General features: G+C 41.7%; 1 protein-coding gene across 2 annotated transcripts in view; it reads left to right on the forward strand.

Moving 5' to 3' along the window:
• MYO3A (myosin IIIA) overlaps positions 1 to 15840 on the forward strand; it is a 133387-nt gene extending 117547 nt beyond the window's left edge. For both annotated transcript variants that reach the window (XM_084860485.1, XM_084860484.1), the window contains exons 32-35: positions 4144 to 4253; positions 9040 to 9080; positions 12416 to 12559; positions 15726 to 15840. In XM_084860485.1, coding sequence (XP_084716611.1) covers positions 4144 to 4253; positions 9040 to 9080; positions 12416 to 12559; positions 15726 to 15840 — 410 coding nt within the window. The remainder of the gene's footprint in view (positions 1 to 4143; positions 4254 to 9039; positions 9081 to 12415; positions 12560 to 15725) is intronic.
• Positions 15841 to 16516: the final 676 nt, after the last annotated feature.

Below are 16516 nucleotides of genomic sequence, written 5' to 3' on the forward strand. Positions count from 1 at the left end.
AAACTGTGGCTTGGACAAACCATAGTTAATGGGCTGGGATATCAAACCAGGATTTGTTATCCTGGTTTGATCACTGACTGTGGTTTGTTCAAGCCACAGTTTCTGATATTCTGGTGAAATGGGAAATTGTGGTTTGTTCCAAGCTATGAATGGAAGCTTCAAATTTCCTCTCTTCATGTGCAAAAGAGAGGAGAAAGGGAGCTGGAGCACCATGCCTGAGGTATCACCATGGCATGTTCTCAACGAACTGTGTTTTGTTGTAATGCCTGAATCCAGCCTTAGCCATTACACATGCACCTTTAATTTAACAAAATGAAGCAGTTTTAAGTGAGATTCTAATCTAGCTTTGTATATCTACTTTAAATGGAAGACTCTGGTTCATATTTGCTTTCAGAATAGTAAAAGTAATTAATGGTATTGAAATGTCATTGTCTGTAGCAAATTGACTGCACCTTGGTTTAGAAAAGCACCATTGTTCTTCAAAAGGCAAAATGTTAAGAGATAATTGTCCATTGATTAAATTAGGAGCCTTCTGCATTCCAGATAAGAAGCTAGAACAATAAATGTAAACATTACTCAACCATATTATAAATTAACATTATTCCTTCTGGTTCTTCAATATATCAGTGACCTTTCCCAGGCTTTATTTATCACACATAACAAAGAAAAAGTTATACAGCTAATTCTGCCAGTGTTTACGCTGATGTATTGCTGATCATTTCTGATTATAAATGCGTGTGCCACTTTCTTAATTAAAATGGTATTATGGTGGTAATGGCTTTTTCCGTATCACCGGGGATGACAAGCTGCTGTAGACATCAGGGAGCAAATTCTTCCTTTTCCTACCCATATAGGTCAAACCAAGGTGAATACAGTAAATAGCTGCAGATGTGACAGGCCCATTCACGTGAGCAAGTTCTTTAACACATTATATCTTCATAGTAGTAGAGCTGGGCAAAGGGGGCACTTGTCCCAGGTGCAGCCCAGACAGGGTCACAAAATGGACCTCAAAGGTCACATAGCCGTAGCCTGCTCACTGAGGTGGTAAAACCAAGCCTAAAGGGGACTTGGCTTGAGGAATGGTTGAAAGAGCTGGGTGTATTTAGCCTGAAGGAGAGAAGTTGACAGGGAGCCATGATAGCTATCTGAAGGGCTATCATTCAGAAGATGGAGCAGACTGGCTCCCTGTTGCTCCAGAGGGCAGGACTAGAACTAATGGGTGGACTGGAAACTGCCAGGAAATAGATTTTGGCCAAACATCTGGAGAGACTTTCTAACTGTAAGAGCTGTTCAACAATGGAACAATGTTCAACAATGGAAGGTGGTGGGTTGTCTTTCACTGGAAGTATTTAAGCAGAGCCATCTGTCAGGAATGCTGTAGTTACATTCTGCGTAGCAGATCCTTCATTGATCAGCGTTTTGGACTAGATGACCTCCAAGGTATCTTCCAGTTCCTTGATTCTGTGAATGAAAAAGCCATTACCACCATAATACCATTTTAATTAAGAAAGTGGCACAAGCATTTATAATCAGAAATGATCAGCAACACATCAGTGTAAACACCGGCACAATTAGCTGTATAACTTTCATTCGTTCATAGAATCAAGGAATTGGAAGATACCTTGGAGTTTTCTAGGCTGAAAATCTTCATAGAAGAATGAAATTCTTCATAGAGGAATTTTCAGCATAGAAAACTAGCCATTAAGAAGCAGAGTCCTTCCCTAGCCTTCTCCCTGGCATTCTAGTTTTCTGTGTGTAGGAGATCTTGAGGGAGGGGGAGGATGCAATCCACTTGAGTCTGAAGCACCCCAGCCCAGAAACAGGTTTACCACCTCAGTGAAAGCTAGCTATACCTGTAGTTATAAAATGATGCTAAATTCTGTAATATTTTATTTTAAGATTGGAATATTTAGACTTTTTTTTCAAGGTGGTAAATGGAAAGCTAGATGCCAGTCTCCAAGAGGCTTAGTATGGGCAAACCGGGCAGAATAGCACCCTTGGAGTTTATCATTTGCTGTGTCCCTTCAACTTAGCACAGGAAAGCACTTTCAGCTATTGAAAAGTGCTTGAGGGAAACAAGTAGAGAACTGGAGGCTTGTGTGACTGGTTGCAGAGCAGTAACAATCAGATCTTATGCACCACATGCATTTTAGGATAAAATGTGTGCAAAAATGCATATTTTGTGAAAAGGACTCTTTCAAAAATAACACGGATTTTCATGCATGTTTTAAAACAAATAATCCACATATGGATGTGGAAACAAAACAGAACTATCATATGAATGCACATATGTGAAACAGACACAGACTGGAAATAGACTGATCCATCCATCCCTAATTAACTCTGAATTATTGGGTGGAAGTTGATTCTCTTTAGACATATTTCCCAAGCTTGCTCTGCATTCCAAAATTGCTTATTTGCTAAGCTGATATGCTGCCTTTCTGCCAATGCACTCAAGGCAGTTTAGAACTTAAATTACTGCAATAAAAATTAAAGAGACAAGAGTTAAACTATTTAAGGAGCAGAATTCTTTCAGAACATTGGTGGCCTCTTCAGGAACTGATGGCATGAGCTCCTTGCCTGGTCTGGTCTCCTCTTCTTTTGCTTCCCCTTCAGGGCTCCCAGGACTTTAAGTAGCCCTTGGAAAAGCAGAGGCGGAGGGCCTGTCCCAGTAGAATTATCTCAGATTAGTTATAACAAAAGATTAGGGTTTGGATCTAGATTTAGACATACTTAAGAGTAGACCCATTGAAATCAATGAAGCTTACATTAGTCATGACTAACATAAATACCACTGATTTCAATGGGTCTACTGTAAGTATGGCTAGATCTGGATCCAACCCTAGATATCTATGAGTAATAATAACACCATTTTAGGGTGTAATCCTATGCATGTTTAGACAGAAAAAAGTCCTACAACTCCCAGCAATTCCCCCCTAAGGAGAATTTGTGGGATACCACTTTTTATTAATTGTAATCAAACAAACTAAGACTGGTTAAAAACTCCATCATAATACAGTGGAGGCTGGTGGCTCTGATGTCAATGGGGCAGGGAATCTGCTCCAAGTTTCTGTCAGAACTCTAAAGGAGCTACCCAAGGTGCTTGGGTAGCGCCTTTAGAGTTCTGCCTGGTTCTGACTGAAATCCGGAGCAGATTCACTGCCCCACTGACATTGGAGCCCCCAGCCTCCACTGCCATAATACACAGACATCCAAAGCAAACCAACCAAGAACTTGTGAAGTCTCACAATTAACTTTACAGGGCTTGACTGCAGTCCTATGTATAGTTAACTGAGAGTAAGCTCCATTGAACTCCATGGTGCTTACTTCTAACTGCATAGATTCGACTTGTAATAGACAGTGTACTTTAACAAAAAGCTCTTCAGCCAGGTGAAATGCAACCTTAACTGTGCAATCCTATACTTATTTGCTCAGACGTTCAATGGGACTTACAGGTAAATGGATACAGGACTGCATCTTCAGGCTGCTATACTCACCTCAGTGTAATCCCATTAAAATCAAGGGGACTTTTTCTGAGTATTTTGTATAGGATTGCACCATACGTTTTTCATTAGAAAGCAAACAGCCTTGCAACTAAGGCTTACCATTTAAACTGCTAGAGTCAGAGGGAGGGTCCATCAATTACCGTGATGGTCCAGCAGACGACATCATCACTCCTGCTCAGGAAAAACTCCCAGTGCCCTGTTCCCCCTCCACTATACCTTGAAGCAGTCAGGCAAGTGACTGGCTATAGGCAGCTTTGCAGCATGTAGACTCCATAAACATGAATTGAGATTGTTGTTGAATGGTGGGCAGGAGGTTGAATTTGCTCCAGAAGGATTGGGATTTTTTCTTAAAATGTAGGAATTCACAACCTGCCAAGTGTTTTGCAAACTTTTAAAAAAATTATATAGCCTTGAAAATGTGCAAAACTGTTAAGGGCACAATCCTATGCAAGTTTAGACTGGAAAAAAGTCTTACAACTCCCAGCATGCTAGGAGTTGTAGGGCTTTTTTCTGTCTAAACATGCAAAGGATTGCACCCTAAAGGGCTTGCTGGATCTCAAACTATTTATCTCATGTAAAATAAAGACATACTCCTTTTGTTAACAAGCTTTTGTTGTGTGTTGATCCTTTCTTGCAGTTGCCTCCAGGCAAGAAGATGCTCGTCCAGTGCAGAGATGCCCAAGGAGACCTCAGAAACCCAAGACACTAAACAACCCCAACGATTCTACATATTACACTCTCATACATGTAAGCACTGGTGGGGAAACAGTTTTAGGTGTGGGGCCACATTGCCCCCTACTGGGCCCTCTGTGGCCTGGATGATGATGTCCGTGGGTGTAGTCATGCGCACTGACATAATTTCTCCTGCTCGTTTTGCCTTTCTCCATGCTGAGAGAGGCACAGAGTTCCAAGGGCCTCTGTTAGGGGTGGAGGCACATGCTGTATCCAGAGACTTGGCCAGACCTGGGGAAAACACCTGCTCCTCCCAGCACCTGCTCAGTCTCCAGCTTCATGCACCACATGTCCCCATGGGGCATGGTGCAAACAGGCTTGGACAGACCTGGGGATTTCTTCCACATTTTTGGACCATTCTCATTCAATCTGATAGACAAGTAATTGCTTTTGAAAATAAATTCATGGTTTTTCCCCCAGTGAAATTCTCATGGGTGGGTTGCAGGGTTCTTGAACTTAACTTAATTACAAGGTGGCTGAGGGATGCATGTGAGTGTCCTGCCTTTCACTGCAGAATCATCTTTCCAGCCATCTTCAGCCTCCCTAGTTTCCCACACTTCAGTTAAAGCCCAGCAGTAGGTGACATGAAGCAACTTGTTCTGAATAGGGATGCCAGAGAAATCGGCTTGGAGGGTGGCGTTCAATGGGTTTTCCTAGGCTCAGCCCCCCAGACTTTGTTTTGGCTCCCACCGTGGCACCCTACTCGATTTTCAGTGAGTCGGGCCAGTCCGTGGATTTTCTGGGAATTTTGCGCATAGGGAGGGGTCTGCAATTTTTGCAAATGTCTGAGAAATGTGAGCAAATTACAGGTGAATTTGCACAAAATACAGCCTAATTGCGCAAATTATGCAATTTATGGCCTAATTTGCACAAACGCAGCCATAATTTGTGCAAATTGTGGAACCTTCCAAAAAATGTGCAAAAAGCTCCCAAAGTTCAAAGAACAGCTCACAGCTTGGCTCGCAGACACAAAGCAAGTCGTAAACACAGCTGAACCCGGCCAAGTCAAAAAAGAAATGTATTTCCCAGTGACAGACATCCCTAGCTGTGAACCGCTGAGAGAGCTTCAGTTATTGGGCAGTATAGAAATGTAATATATAAAACACTTTTTAAAAAAAATCCTCCCTTGGGGCTTTTTCAGAAAGCATAGGGAGACAGAGAGGCTGCAGAATGATGGAAAGATGTGTAACAGAAAAGAAAAAATCACTCTGCACGCTTGACCACTTTGCAACAATGAGGTAAGCTCAAAAACACCATCAAAAGAAATTCTAAAGCACCCTGAGAATGAGGCAGAAAAACAGAAAAGTTCCTTAGAGGACAGGTTTTGGCACAGCATTAGTTAGAATCTGTCACTTTAATGTATAACTCTTAATTTATAACAGGCAATTCTAATTCAGGGCTTGTTCGCTTTGGGGCCTATTGAGTCCACGGTTGAGTTTTGATGTAATATATACTCCACTGGAATCAGTTGAACCAAGATAATTACTTTCAATGGATCTGTTTTCTACCCTGAAATCTGAGTATTCATTGCAACTTCACATCAGGGATCTCATTCTTTGTGGGTTTGTGTGCAGATGTGGCATTGTACCCTGCAACACCTAGGTCCCTGAGTGCAAGGAGATGGTGCAAGAGAGGAGATGAGGGTTCTCAGCCATTGTAGAGTCTCCTGGTGATCCCTTGGCTCCAAGGTCAAACAGCCATGACAGCTTTCCAGAGCTGACCCTAATGCTGCTAAAAGGAGAGAGAAAAGGGGGCGGGGCAAGGTGATCGGATGTGTCGGAAGAAAATTGAAGACACTGTTTTCCTAGGTTCCTCTTAAGAGCAATTACGCTCACTTGCTGGAGGCATATGCATACTATTGACCTACTTAGCAGCAGGTGACAGAATACATTTGTTTAGTCAGGCTGCTGCTATTGCTGGCACTCAAGCGAAATTATAGCAGAAGATCTGAAAAAATGAGGGTAGATGTTGACACTTCAACTAAGAGATGTGGAGCGGCTGCTGTTTCAGGGCTCTTTGCTCCCTCTTTCTTGTAACATCTCCTACAATAAGTATGTGATGTGACATCTTTACACTGCATGCTTCCTCTCCTCTACGAGTCAAGGCCAAGAGTCTGAGCAGTGCCATGATGTCACATTATGCTTGTGGTGTAAGAGACTTTCAAGAACAAGAGGAACAAAGAGATACTGGGGATGGCAGCAGCTGCATGTCCGTTAGTGTGACTAGGTCCACCTTGACATCTTTGCAGTTCATGTTTTTTTACAAAGCTGGACGAGTCAATGCCCACAGGCTGACCATCGGCTTCCTCCATCTTTGTCTGCTATGTGAATGGGCTCCTCTTCTCCAAACTCTTTGGGCTGCTCAGGCAATTAACACATTATGCGGCAAGTGCATTGGTTCCACTAAATGCTGTCAAGTACGAAAACCAGACATGAACATTTTGTCAACATATCAGGGCATGTAGTAGATGCATCCTGAGAACCTCTTATTGGCCACAGGTCCTTTGAACACAGCCATTGCATGTTTATGTCTGCTTCGTGCTTTTTGGTGTTTATCACTACAAACGCAGGTATATACACAGCAAGCATACCTCCCATATAAAGTGGGAATCAGTCCTAGCTGTAGTTGGCAGGGTATTTTATTCCCATTGGGTTGGATCCAGACTTGGTCATACTTGGAGTAGACCCATTGAAACCAATGGGACCAAATTTAGTCATGACTAACAAGCTCCATAGATTTCAGTGAGTCTCCTCTAAGTATGACTAAATCCAACCTATACTTCAGAAGGCAATGTGATTCCTCCACGTTTATGCATCCCACCCGCTCTGTATAGTCCATGCACCCACCAGGCTTCAATTCACAGCAGGTGAGGCATAATCTAGAGAGGAGTTTTGGCATGCAGTTATTCTGCATCAAATCATACGCCATTTTTGTGGGAACTTCTGCCAGATGTTTGGTTTGGCATGTGCTCAAATGCCATAGTGAGCATGCAGAGGAATGCCCCAAGACTCGGATATCTGGCAATGTTCTGCCCTCTGGTAAGCATTTGTACACTCAAGAGCCATGCTGCTTAGGAAATTATTTTTTGCACTTTGGGTTGTAGTCGGTCTTGACTGAAGCGACTGCTTGGATTTTAATCCTATTGAGGTCAGTGATATTAAACTAGTTTAGCTGCAATTATTCCAGCACAATTAATTTTGCAGACCACATCACTGTTAATTACTATGCCACATTTTATGCTCTCTAATTTCCGTATTATCACCCTTCACCCCATCCAGTTCCTCTTTGGGACAAAGAATTTGTGCCCAGGTAGGTCAGAGGTTGGCCCTCCATTCATACTGGGCTGGCTACAGAATTTTCTAATGGGCATATTTAAGTACATCCCATTGAGTTCAGTGGAACCTAATTTGCAAGTTAATATATGTGGGAGTGTTACCTTAGGCACCTTTACACACTGCAGTTCACTGAAACTTACATGGTTGTGCTACTGATCAGCTGCCTTCTTGCCCACTGCTCTTTAGAAACATAAAAAGCTGCCCGATACCGAGTCAGACCCTTGGTCCATTGAGCCCAGTACTGTCAACGCTGACTGGCAGCAGCTCTCCAGGGGCAGGAGTTTTTCCAGCCCTACCTGGAGATGCCGGGGATTGAACCTGGGACCTTCTGCGTGCAAAGCAGGGGCTCTGCCACTGAGCGACGGCCCTTCCCTCTGTATTTGTACACTGTAGAGCAAATAAGTCAGGTTGTTCATTCTAGAATATAGCAAGTTTTTTTTTAATATTCTCACATTGGTTTAAAACCAGATTTTAACCTCTTACATTACTGGAGTTGACTGGTGACTGGTATTGATGCAAAGTGAAATCCAGGTCAGACCCATTTTGCACTTCAAGATATAGTCCCCTAATGCCTGGCATTGCTTTGTATGGGACAATATCAAAGCTACTGAAGAGATATTAGGATTGTCCAAGAATTATCTTACCGGGTACATCTTCTCCGACACCACTGTATTTGCAGGGTGGGCATAGTTTCACCATAGCTGTAAGTGCAGCTGAAGAGAAAACAAAACATGACAACTCTAGAATACAGATTATGGAAAAAGAATGGGAGCAGAGTGGGAGGGTTAGGTCAAGGCATCTGCAAATCAGATACTTGCATAGAAATCTTTAATCAGCCTTAAGTGAGGCAATGTTCAGAGAACCCCACCCCCACCTCAAGTTTTAGGAGTGTGTGAAGAAGAGGTGTCTGCTCCCATTTGTACCAGAAGAAGATGGAGATGATAATGATGATTATCAATGATGGTGATAATCCTATGCAAATCGATGTAGGGATGTTTGAGGATTTCATTCCGTCTGCATTTTCAAGTGAATCAACCTGATTTGCACTTCCTGGACTAATATGCAAATAGGAATGCAGTTATCCTTCAGATTGTGCAATTTTGCATATCATTTTCAGCTCAAAAACATGCCAAAAAGCATACAAAAATGTTATTGTTAGGATAAAATGTGTACCAAAATGAGTACTTTAGGATAAAATGCATACAAAAAATGACATTTTAGGATAAAATGTGCACAAAAATGTATTTTTAACTACGTATTTAAATGCAACTCTGTGTGTGTGTTTAATTAAAAATTCTTAGACTGGTGCGGAAACAGGACTTACAAATGATTACACGCGATACTTACATGAATTGGAATGAGAGTGATCCATCTATGGATTACAGGAAAGATTGTAAATTCGCGTTTGTACAGAACATGCACAGTGTTGTTCATAGTTATAACCACTCAAAAAATTATGCTTTCAGAAATCAGTCCAGGATGAAAAGCGGAAACCAAGAAAAAACAGGTAATTTTTCTTTAAATAAAGTGCGGTAACATTTTGGTGTGAGAAGAGTTCATTTTAGCTGATCTTTATAGAAAGGAGTATTGTTACTTGATATCTAGGGCAAAATGCTTGCCTTTTGAAGAACAAAATTTAGTATTGAATTCTGAACAGTCAGTTTATTCATGCATCACGGTTCCACAGTGGCATCACACTTCATAAATAGTTCATAAATAGGCTAAGGATCTAAACTTAAGCAAAAATATTGATGATCCTTAAATTTCCATTTCCATGCAAATATACTTTCCATTTTCCATTTTTGTGTGCCTATTTGATTTCCCTTCCATGGCTAATAGGAGCTCAAGGTGGGGGATGAGATTTGGATCAGGGAAATGGCACAGGGGAAAAAGTTAGACCCTATCCCAACACACACACATGCACACTCTCCAGCCCTGAGACACACATGTACACATGCGATAGATGCTTTTTGGAGAAGGTTATTCTGGGAGTTCCATGTAATACATAGCTTGGCCCTTAAACCCACCGTCTCCTGCACTTAGCTTGCTCGTGGAGTCCATGTCACCCCCTTGCATTACATTGAGAGAGCCCACTGTAGGGCTAATCTCACTGTGCTGGCACCAACACACCTTTCATATCGTTGTCGTCTCCACTACCATCTACTGGGATCTACCGACAGTCTGGAGGAAATAAAAAACAGTGCCATGGGTTCTGTTAGGAGATCCCATGCTGTTCCTAATTAAAACCACATCCTTTTCTTTTATAAGTGCTGTCTGGCTCTGCACCGAAACAGTTAAGCAGACAGATGGTGATTATCTCTGTGTTCCTTTTTGATCAGCCTAAGCCATTCATTCACTTCTAAGCCTGACATACCCCTGATAATGTCACATTTTCACTGATATCGCAAAATGCTGGCATCTGAATTTAAATGCCTCACAGCCTTAGCTTAGCAGAAGCCTGGTTACAAAATTGCAATGTAGAGTCACATCGGTGTTAAATGCATAAATCCTTCTAAATAGGGGCTTAGAAAGGGAGTACTAATACAGTCCTAATTATATCAGTAAGAATAGCATTGCAGAAAATTGCCCAGTAATTGTAGAGCCTTTCAGGCTTAGTACAGTTCTGAAGTAGACCTGGTACGTGTCCCCTGTGTGCCTTCCAAAAGCTGCATCCCTGGGCACAGCAAAGGACATTTTAGAAAACTTGACATTTTGATTTTCTGTTTTGTGGTAAGACTTGGGGCTGAGTTATTTTTATTTGAATTTCTGTGCATTCCCATTGTAAGCTTTTGGCTCTCAAGGAGTACATTTTAAAAGAGCTGATAGAATTCTTTGGAGTTCTTTCTAATAATGATCCTTAAACCCACAATGCTCAGAGGCAGAATAATAAGCTCAGGTCCATTTCCCATATAACAAGCTCAGATCTCATTCCCATTCAGTTTGCCTTGCTTTCCTGGGACAAACACAGCAACCAGTGCTGAAGTATATCGTTTTTCATATTTATAATATGTTACTATGTTTTTATTTTACTTTGGTTCTGAACTTGCTGTGTTTGTCCCAGAGAAGCGAGGCATACTGAATGAGTAAAATAATGTGATACTGTTTTATTAGATCAGGTGCCTGGTGAAAAATTCACCATTACTTCCTAACAAGTTATGTGTAACTCAGAAGCTTGCCTACCCTTTTTCTTGTTAGAAGTTTGCCTAGACCGGCTTTTGGGTCCCCAGATGTGGTTGGGCTACCCAGCCAGCACGGCCAATAGTCAGGGATGATGGGAGGTTGAACATCTGGAGACCCAAGGCTGTGAATGGTTTCCCTAGACCATATATTGTTGATGTATTTATTAATTATATTCCTATAAGGCCATACTGGGACCAACCAACGTGGTTTACAAGATCTTCAGAGTATGGAAATCATAGAGAAAAACACAGTAAAATATTAGAAACACTTAAAATCATATACTTCAGCTCAGCGGTTGAAGAAATACACCCTGCACATTCTCAGAGGCACATATTTCTCACTCGGTGAGCCCTGACTTAAATTAAGCTGTATACCTAAATCTCCATTCATGGAGGATAGTTTTATCAATAGCTATTAGCCATGATGGCTACATGGAACCTCCAGATTCTGAGGCTGTTTTCCTTATGCCTTGCTTGTGGGCATCCTAGAGGCATCCGCTTGGCCCCTGTGGGAAATAGGATGGTGGATGAGATGATCTTTGGAAGGGGGGATGAACAGATCTTCTTACCTTCTTATAACACACCACAATCTTCATCTTTGTGTCCCAAAGGCATATCACTGCCCATTGTGGAAAACAGGATGCTGGACTTGATGGACCTTTGGTCTGATCCAGCAGGGCTCTTCTTATGTTCTTATGTCCACTGTACCATATATACACGTAAGTGGCTAAAGGGCTGGAGCTCTTTACTTCTGGACACAATCAATGTGTGCTAAAGTTCTAAAACAATTCTAGGAAACATAGTGTGGACTATAACTGCACCTATAGGTAGGGGTGTGTGTGTGTATAGGGAGAGAGAGAGATGGAGAGAGAGCATTGTAGCTGCAGTTATAGCCCACATTGTGATTCCTAGAATTGTTTTAGAACTTTAGCACACATTGGTTGTGTTCAGAACAAATGATAGCTGCAGACCTTTAGCCACTTATCTGGGCATAGGCATTATTACACGCGGTGGAAATTCTAAATAGACATGCATAAAATTGCAATTTAAGACTACAGTCCTAAATGCACACACTATTTTATTTATATATTCATTCATTTTATAACCTGCCTCTATACGAATACTCTGGGCGGCGTACAAAGTTAAAAACAATTTAACAAAAAATCCAACAATGAAAACAACAGAGCATAAAAACTGTATACGAGTCAACAAAAAGGAACAGGAGCTCTAAAAGGGGAAGGCCTGCCGGAATAATAGAGTCGTTAATTCCTGCTTAAAAACATTCGAAGAGGTCAGCAGGCGCATTTCAATGGGCAGGTCATTCCACAACTGAGGGGCAGCAAAGGAAAAGCTGCTCCTCTTACACTAGGGAGTAAACTGCATGGAAGACAGTGGAATATCTAAATAAACATACATAGGATTGTGCTGCACATTTGTGAATAAATGTTATGCAAAATCTATAAGGTAAGTGATGTGGCCCTTGGAGTAGTTTGAGACATGGTCCCTGCTTTACCAACCTTTATATCAAAGGCTGCTTTTCTAGCTCTCTTTTTGTTGTATTCCACTGTTGCTTTGTCAATGAATTCCAATAAAGATATACCGCTTCCACTTTTGAACCTCTTTTGGCCTGATTTTTTAAAAAATGTATACATATATTTAATAGTTTGGGCAAGATCTTGGATGTAGACGATCCGTATTACCGAGAATTTTCATCCACTGATTTCATCTCAAATGACAGCAAGACCAGTGCAAGAGAAAAGAAGCCACCAGAAGAGCCTAGAACTGCAACATTAAGGATTAGTGAAGGGTGAGTAATACCAAACAAAAATTGAGCATTGTAATGTGCCACTGTGTTGCACCTATTTTTAACTTTTCCACTGAAATCAGGAGTTAACTGCTTAACTGGAGCTGGATCAGGCAAATTATCAGGAAGAAGGAATTGTTGCTGGCTTAATTTGTGAACTTAAGAGAGGAATCCTGTGCCCCCTAGGTGGGGTCTGAGAGACCATACGAGGGTTGGGATCACACACACACACACACACACCCTGAGGCAATGCACAGAGCTATGACCTGGGGGGGGGATCCAAGCAAGAATCCCCCCCACCCGCCAGCTACTGCAGAAAGCTCTGCAATGGATCCTCTCCCAAGGTCAGACTTGCAACCTTAGAAGTGCAACCTTGGAAAAGGACAAGGAGGAAGGAAAAGGGGCATGCTGTTGGGCGGGGAGCAGAGAGAGGCCCGTCTAATGTTAAGTACTGTTTGGGAGGAATGGGAGGCACAAAAGCCTCTGTTATTCCTCCTGCAGAGCTTTGGATGGATGGAGAGCTCCAAGATCAGAGCCCTCCATCCTATGAGTGTCAATCCTGTAGAATTGCATAAGTGTTTTTATTTTATTTTATTTTATTTTTTCAGAGTGCTCAAGACAATCCATCAGTGTGCTTAACACTGGTTATAGTTGGAAAGCTAGTTGTCGTTCCCATTGACATCAGTAGGACTTAAGTTAAGCCATGACTAATTGGGTGTGGATCCATCCCTCACACAACAAAATCAATACAAAAATAGGCTGCAAGCCTATGTAAACTTTGAACATGGTGGGCCTTACTTCCAAGTAAATGTGCACAGGATCCAATGATATAATCTAAAGACACAGTAGCACAGGCCATTACCCATGCTCATACCAGTAGCCAGCTTTACTAATGGCCTCCTTCAGCCTATGCAAAGGCCTTTGTAGACTAACAGGCCTTATGCTCTTGTCTGGAATTCAGAGGAGGGAGGAAGATAAATTCACCTTCGTGGGACAATCAAATGAAAAGGCCCTGCTTCTCACAGTAGATGATCTGACCCAGAAATGTGGGAACCTGAAGAAGGGCACTCACAGTTTACCTTAGTCATCAGGTGGGCTGATATGGGGAGAATTGCTCTCTAAAGGAAGAAGCCGAAGGTGTCCTGCTGCTACCGCTTTGATGTTGTACTAGCGGAAACCAACACTTGCACAACATCAGTAGGGCTCGCAGCTGGTTTCTGCTAGCACAACATCAATAGGCTCACAGCTGGTTTCTGCTAGCAAAATATCAATAGGGCTCGTGGCTGGGCACCATTGGATCCCTCCCAAAGATACCTAGATCCTCCCAGGTCATATACAGTCGAAGTCCCATAATTATGAAATGTGGCTATCCAAAATTCTCTTTGTCCAAAATACCAGTATCCTCCTTGACGTCAATGGAGCGCAGTGTCCACAATCACGTGCAGAGTTAAGCATGTTTTATTCTCACAGAAGAGACCCTGGTGGCACCTTAACTCTTAACAGATTTACTGTAGCATAAGCGTCTGTGAATTAGAGCCCGCTTCATCAGCTGCTTGGTGTTATCTTCAGTTGGCAGATATATACACACACATAGATACAGAGATTTCTCTATACGCCCACAGATACAGGTCTCTACCAAATGAATATAACGCTTCATTCATCTGATGAAAAGGGCTCTATTCAAAGTGGCATGATCCTTTCTCTTGATTGTGCTGTAACAAACTAACATGGCTACCTCTCTGGGATTTATTCCCATTTATATCCCATGGGGATGGAAGTTATAAAACCTCAGATGATCAGGATTATTGTAGAATGTCAGTGGCTATTCCAGCACTTTTTTAAAGGGAGGTGCTGCTGTCTTAGATTTCATTGTGCATGTGTTACAACTGGCAGGCAGCCTAGACAATGTCAGCAGAGCTGGCCCAAGACATCTACAGCCCCGAGCAACAGCAGTCTGACGATTTTGCTCCATCATCCTCTGCGATGTTGCAAGGGACCCCATCAGAACACCCAGGGCTTCATTAACACTTCTAAACATATTACTGCCCAAGTATTGCTGGTCATACCAAAATTAACAGAATGTTGCCACATAATACCTTGATGGTATCCATCCTTTGGAAAACCCTGCCCCATGCAGTTCTGGAGGCAGAAAACATGGCATGTTTCAAACGCCTCCTGAAAACACACTTCTTTGCCCAGGCCTTCCCTGGCTTGTAATTAAATTAATCATGCTACTCCATCTTACCGCTCCTTGTATTGCTCTTATTGTAATTGTAATTATTATTAATATTGTATTTTAAATGTGTTTTTAATATGTATATGGGAACCACTTAGGGATTTTATTATATGTAGTGGTATATACATATCACAAATAAAATAAAGAAAGAAAGAACAACTGGGGTTGTTCTTCCAGCTGGGTGGATCTCGGTCCTGAACAAAGCTACCTGTACTTCAGCCATACCCTGAGCTAACTTGAGACACCAATTTTACACCAGTTTTTGCATGCATGCTCAAATGTTGATTTGCATGTGTGAATGGGTTGTTTGTTATAGGTCTTACGCTACAGAACGTTCATATCAACTTCAGTGCAATGCATTCCAATGAGGTCAGTTTACACATTCAGCTGCCAGTTTTCATGTGTAATCCTCCAGTGACGTAGGCGCATTTGCAAGATGAAGCTCCCTCTTGCTCCCTCCCTCTCTCTCACTGTCTCTCTCTCTGTCACCCCCCAACCTTCTCTCATTATGTGAGGATAGTGGGTTATATCATAGGGTTGGAAAGATCCAGTTGAATCATCTGCTACAGCACCCTGTTCTAAAACAGGATAACCTTTATCTGAAACATCTAGCCCTGAGTTTGTGTTTGGCCATCACTGGGTCTGAGAAGATAGATACATGGCAGCTGAGAAGCACCTAGAGGGTCATTCCCTATTTATTTATATTAATGATGTCCTTTTTAGTTCCCAACGCCCCCACATATTCAGCAAAGCACATTTTTTTATTTGATGTTCCCCTACTGTGTACAACATATTTAAATCTCGGTTGCTGTTTTTTTGTTTTGTGGGGAGTTTTTTGCTCGTGGTGGAGGTTAAGCAATCAATTAGCAGTGTTTAACAAAGTAAATATTTTGACTTCTAATTTCTAAAGCACTTCTTTACTTTAATCCCTAGGCCAAGGGTCATGGGGAGTCCGCTAGAAGAGAACAAAACCAAAGAGAATCCTTACGACTATCGAAAACTGCTACGGAAAACCTCTCAACGCCGACGCCTTATCCAGCAGTATTAGGTGCTGCTGTTCAGCTTTCTTCACTATAATCTCCTTTTTTGTATGGTTTTATACACTATCCTTTTCTTTTTCATGTATATCTTTCTGTGTCTCTGTCTGTCTTTCTGTCTGTTTCTCTGGCGATTTAAGTCAACTGTGTATTTGCGAATGCAGACACACAATCTTATAAAGCCTTACAGGGAAAGATGCCAGAGTTTAAATAGAAATTTGCTGATTTTTTAAATCGAAAATGTACACATGTGTGGAAATTATTTTATTTGTATGCTGTAACTTATTAAAAACCTAGATCATCAGTGTTTCTCTTTTTTCATTTTTCTATATTTTCCTGGCAAAAACGCCAGAGTTGCTCTTTTGATTAGGTTTGTTTTCTGGTCTGCTTTGACCTTTGAAACTTCCATGCACACATCACTGTTAAAATGAAGCTATTTCAATTAATGAAAATAAATAAATAAAAACACCAACCTTTTAAAGTCTGGAGATTATGCTGAGGCAGCTGGCAACTGTATTTTGAACTAACACTGGGCACGCTGAGTGGCCATTATGTACCTACAAAAATGCAAAGTGGATATTTAATGTGTGATTCGATCAGAAGGCTTCTGTGGGATCAATGCACAACCACTGTTTGTTTTTATAGGGGCTGTACTGAAATCCTGTGCTTGCATCTTTGTGGGTGTGG

This window comes from Heloderma suspectum, chromosome 5, assembly GCF_057233095.1.
Source record: "Heloderma suspectum isolate Gila_16-S chromosome 5, 16-S_ref, whole genome shotgun sequence".
NCBI classification, from domain to species: Eukaryota; Metazoa; Chordata; class Lepidosauria; order Squamata; family Helodermatidae; genus Heloderma; species Heloderma suspectum.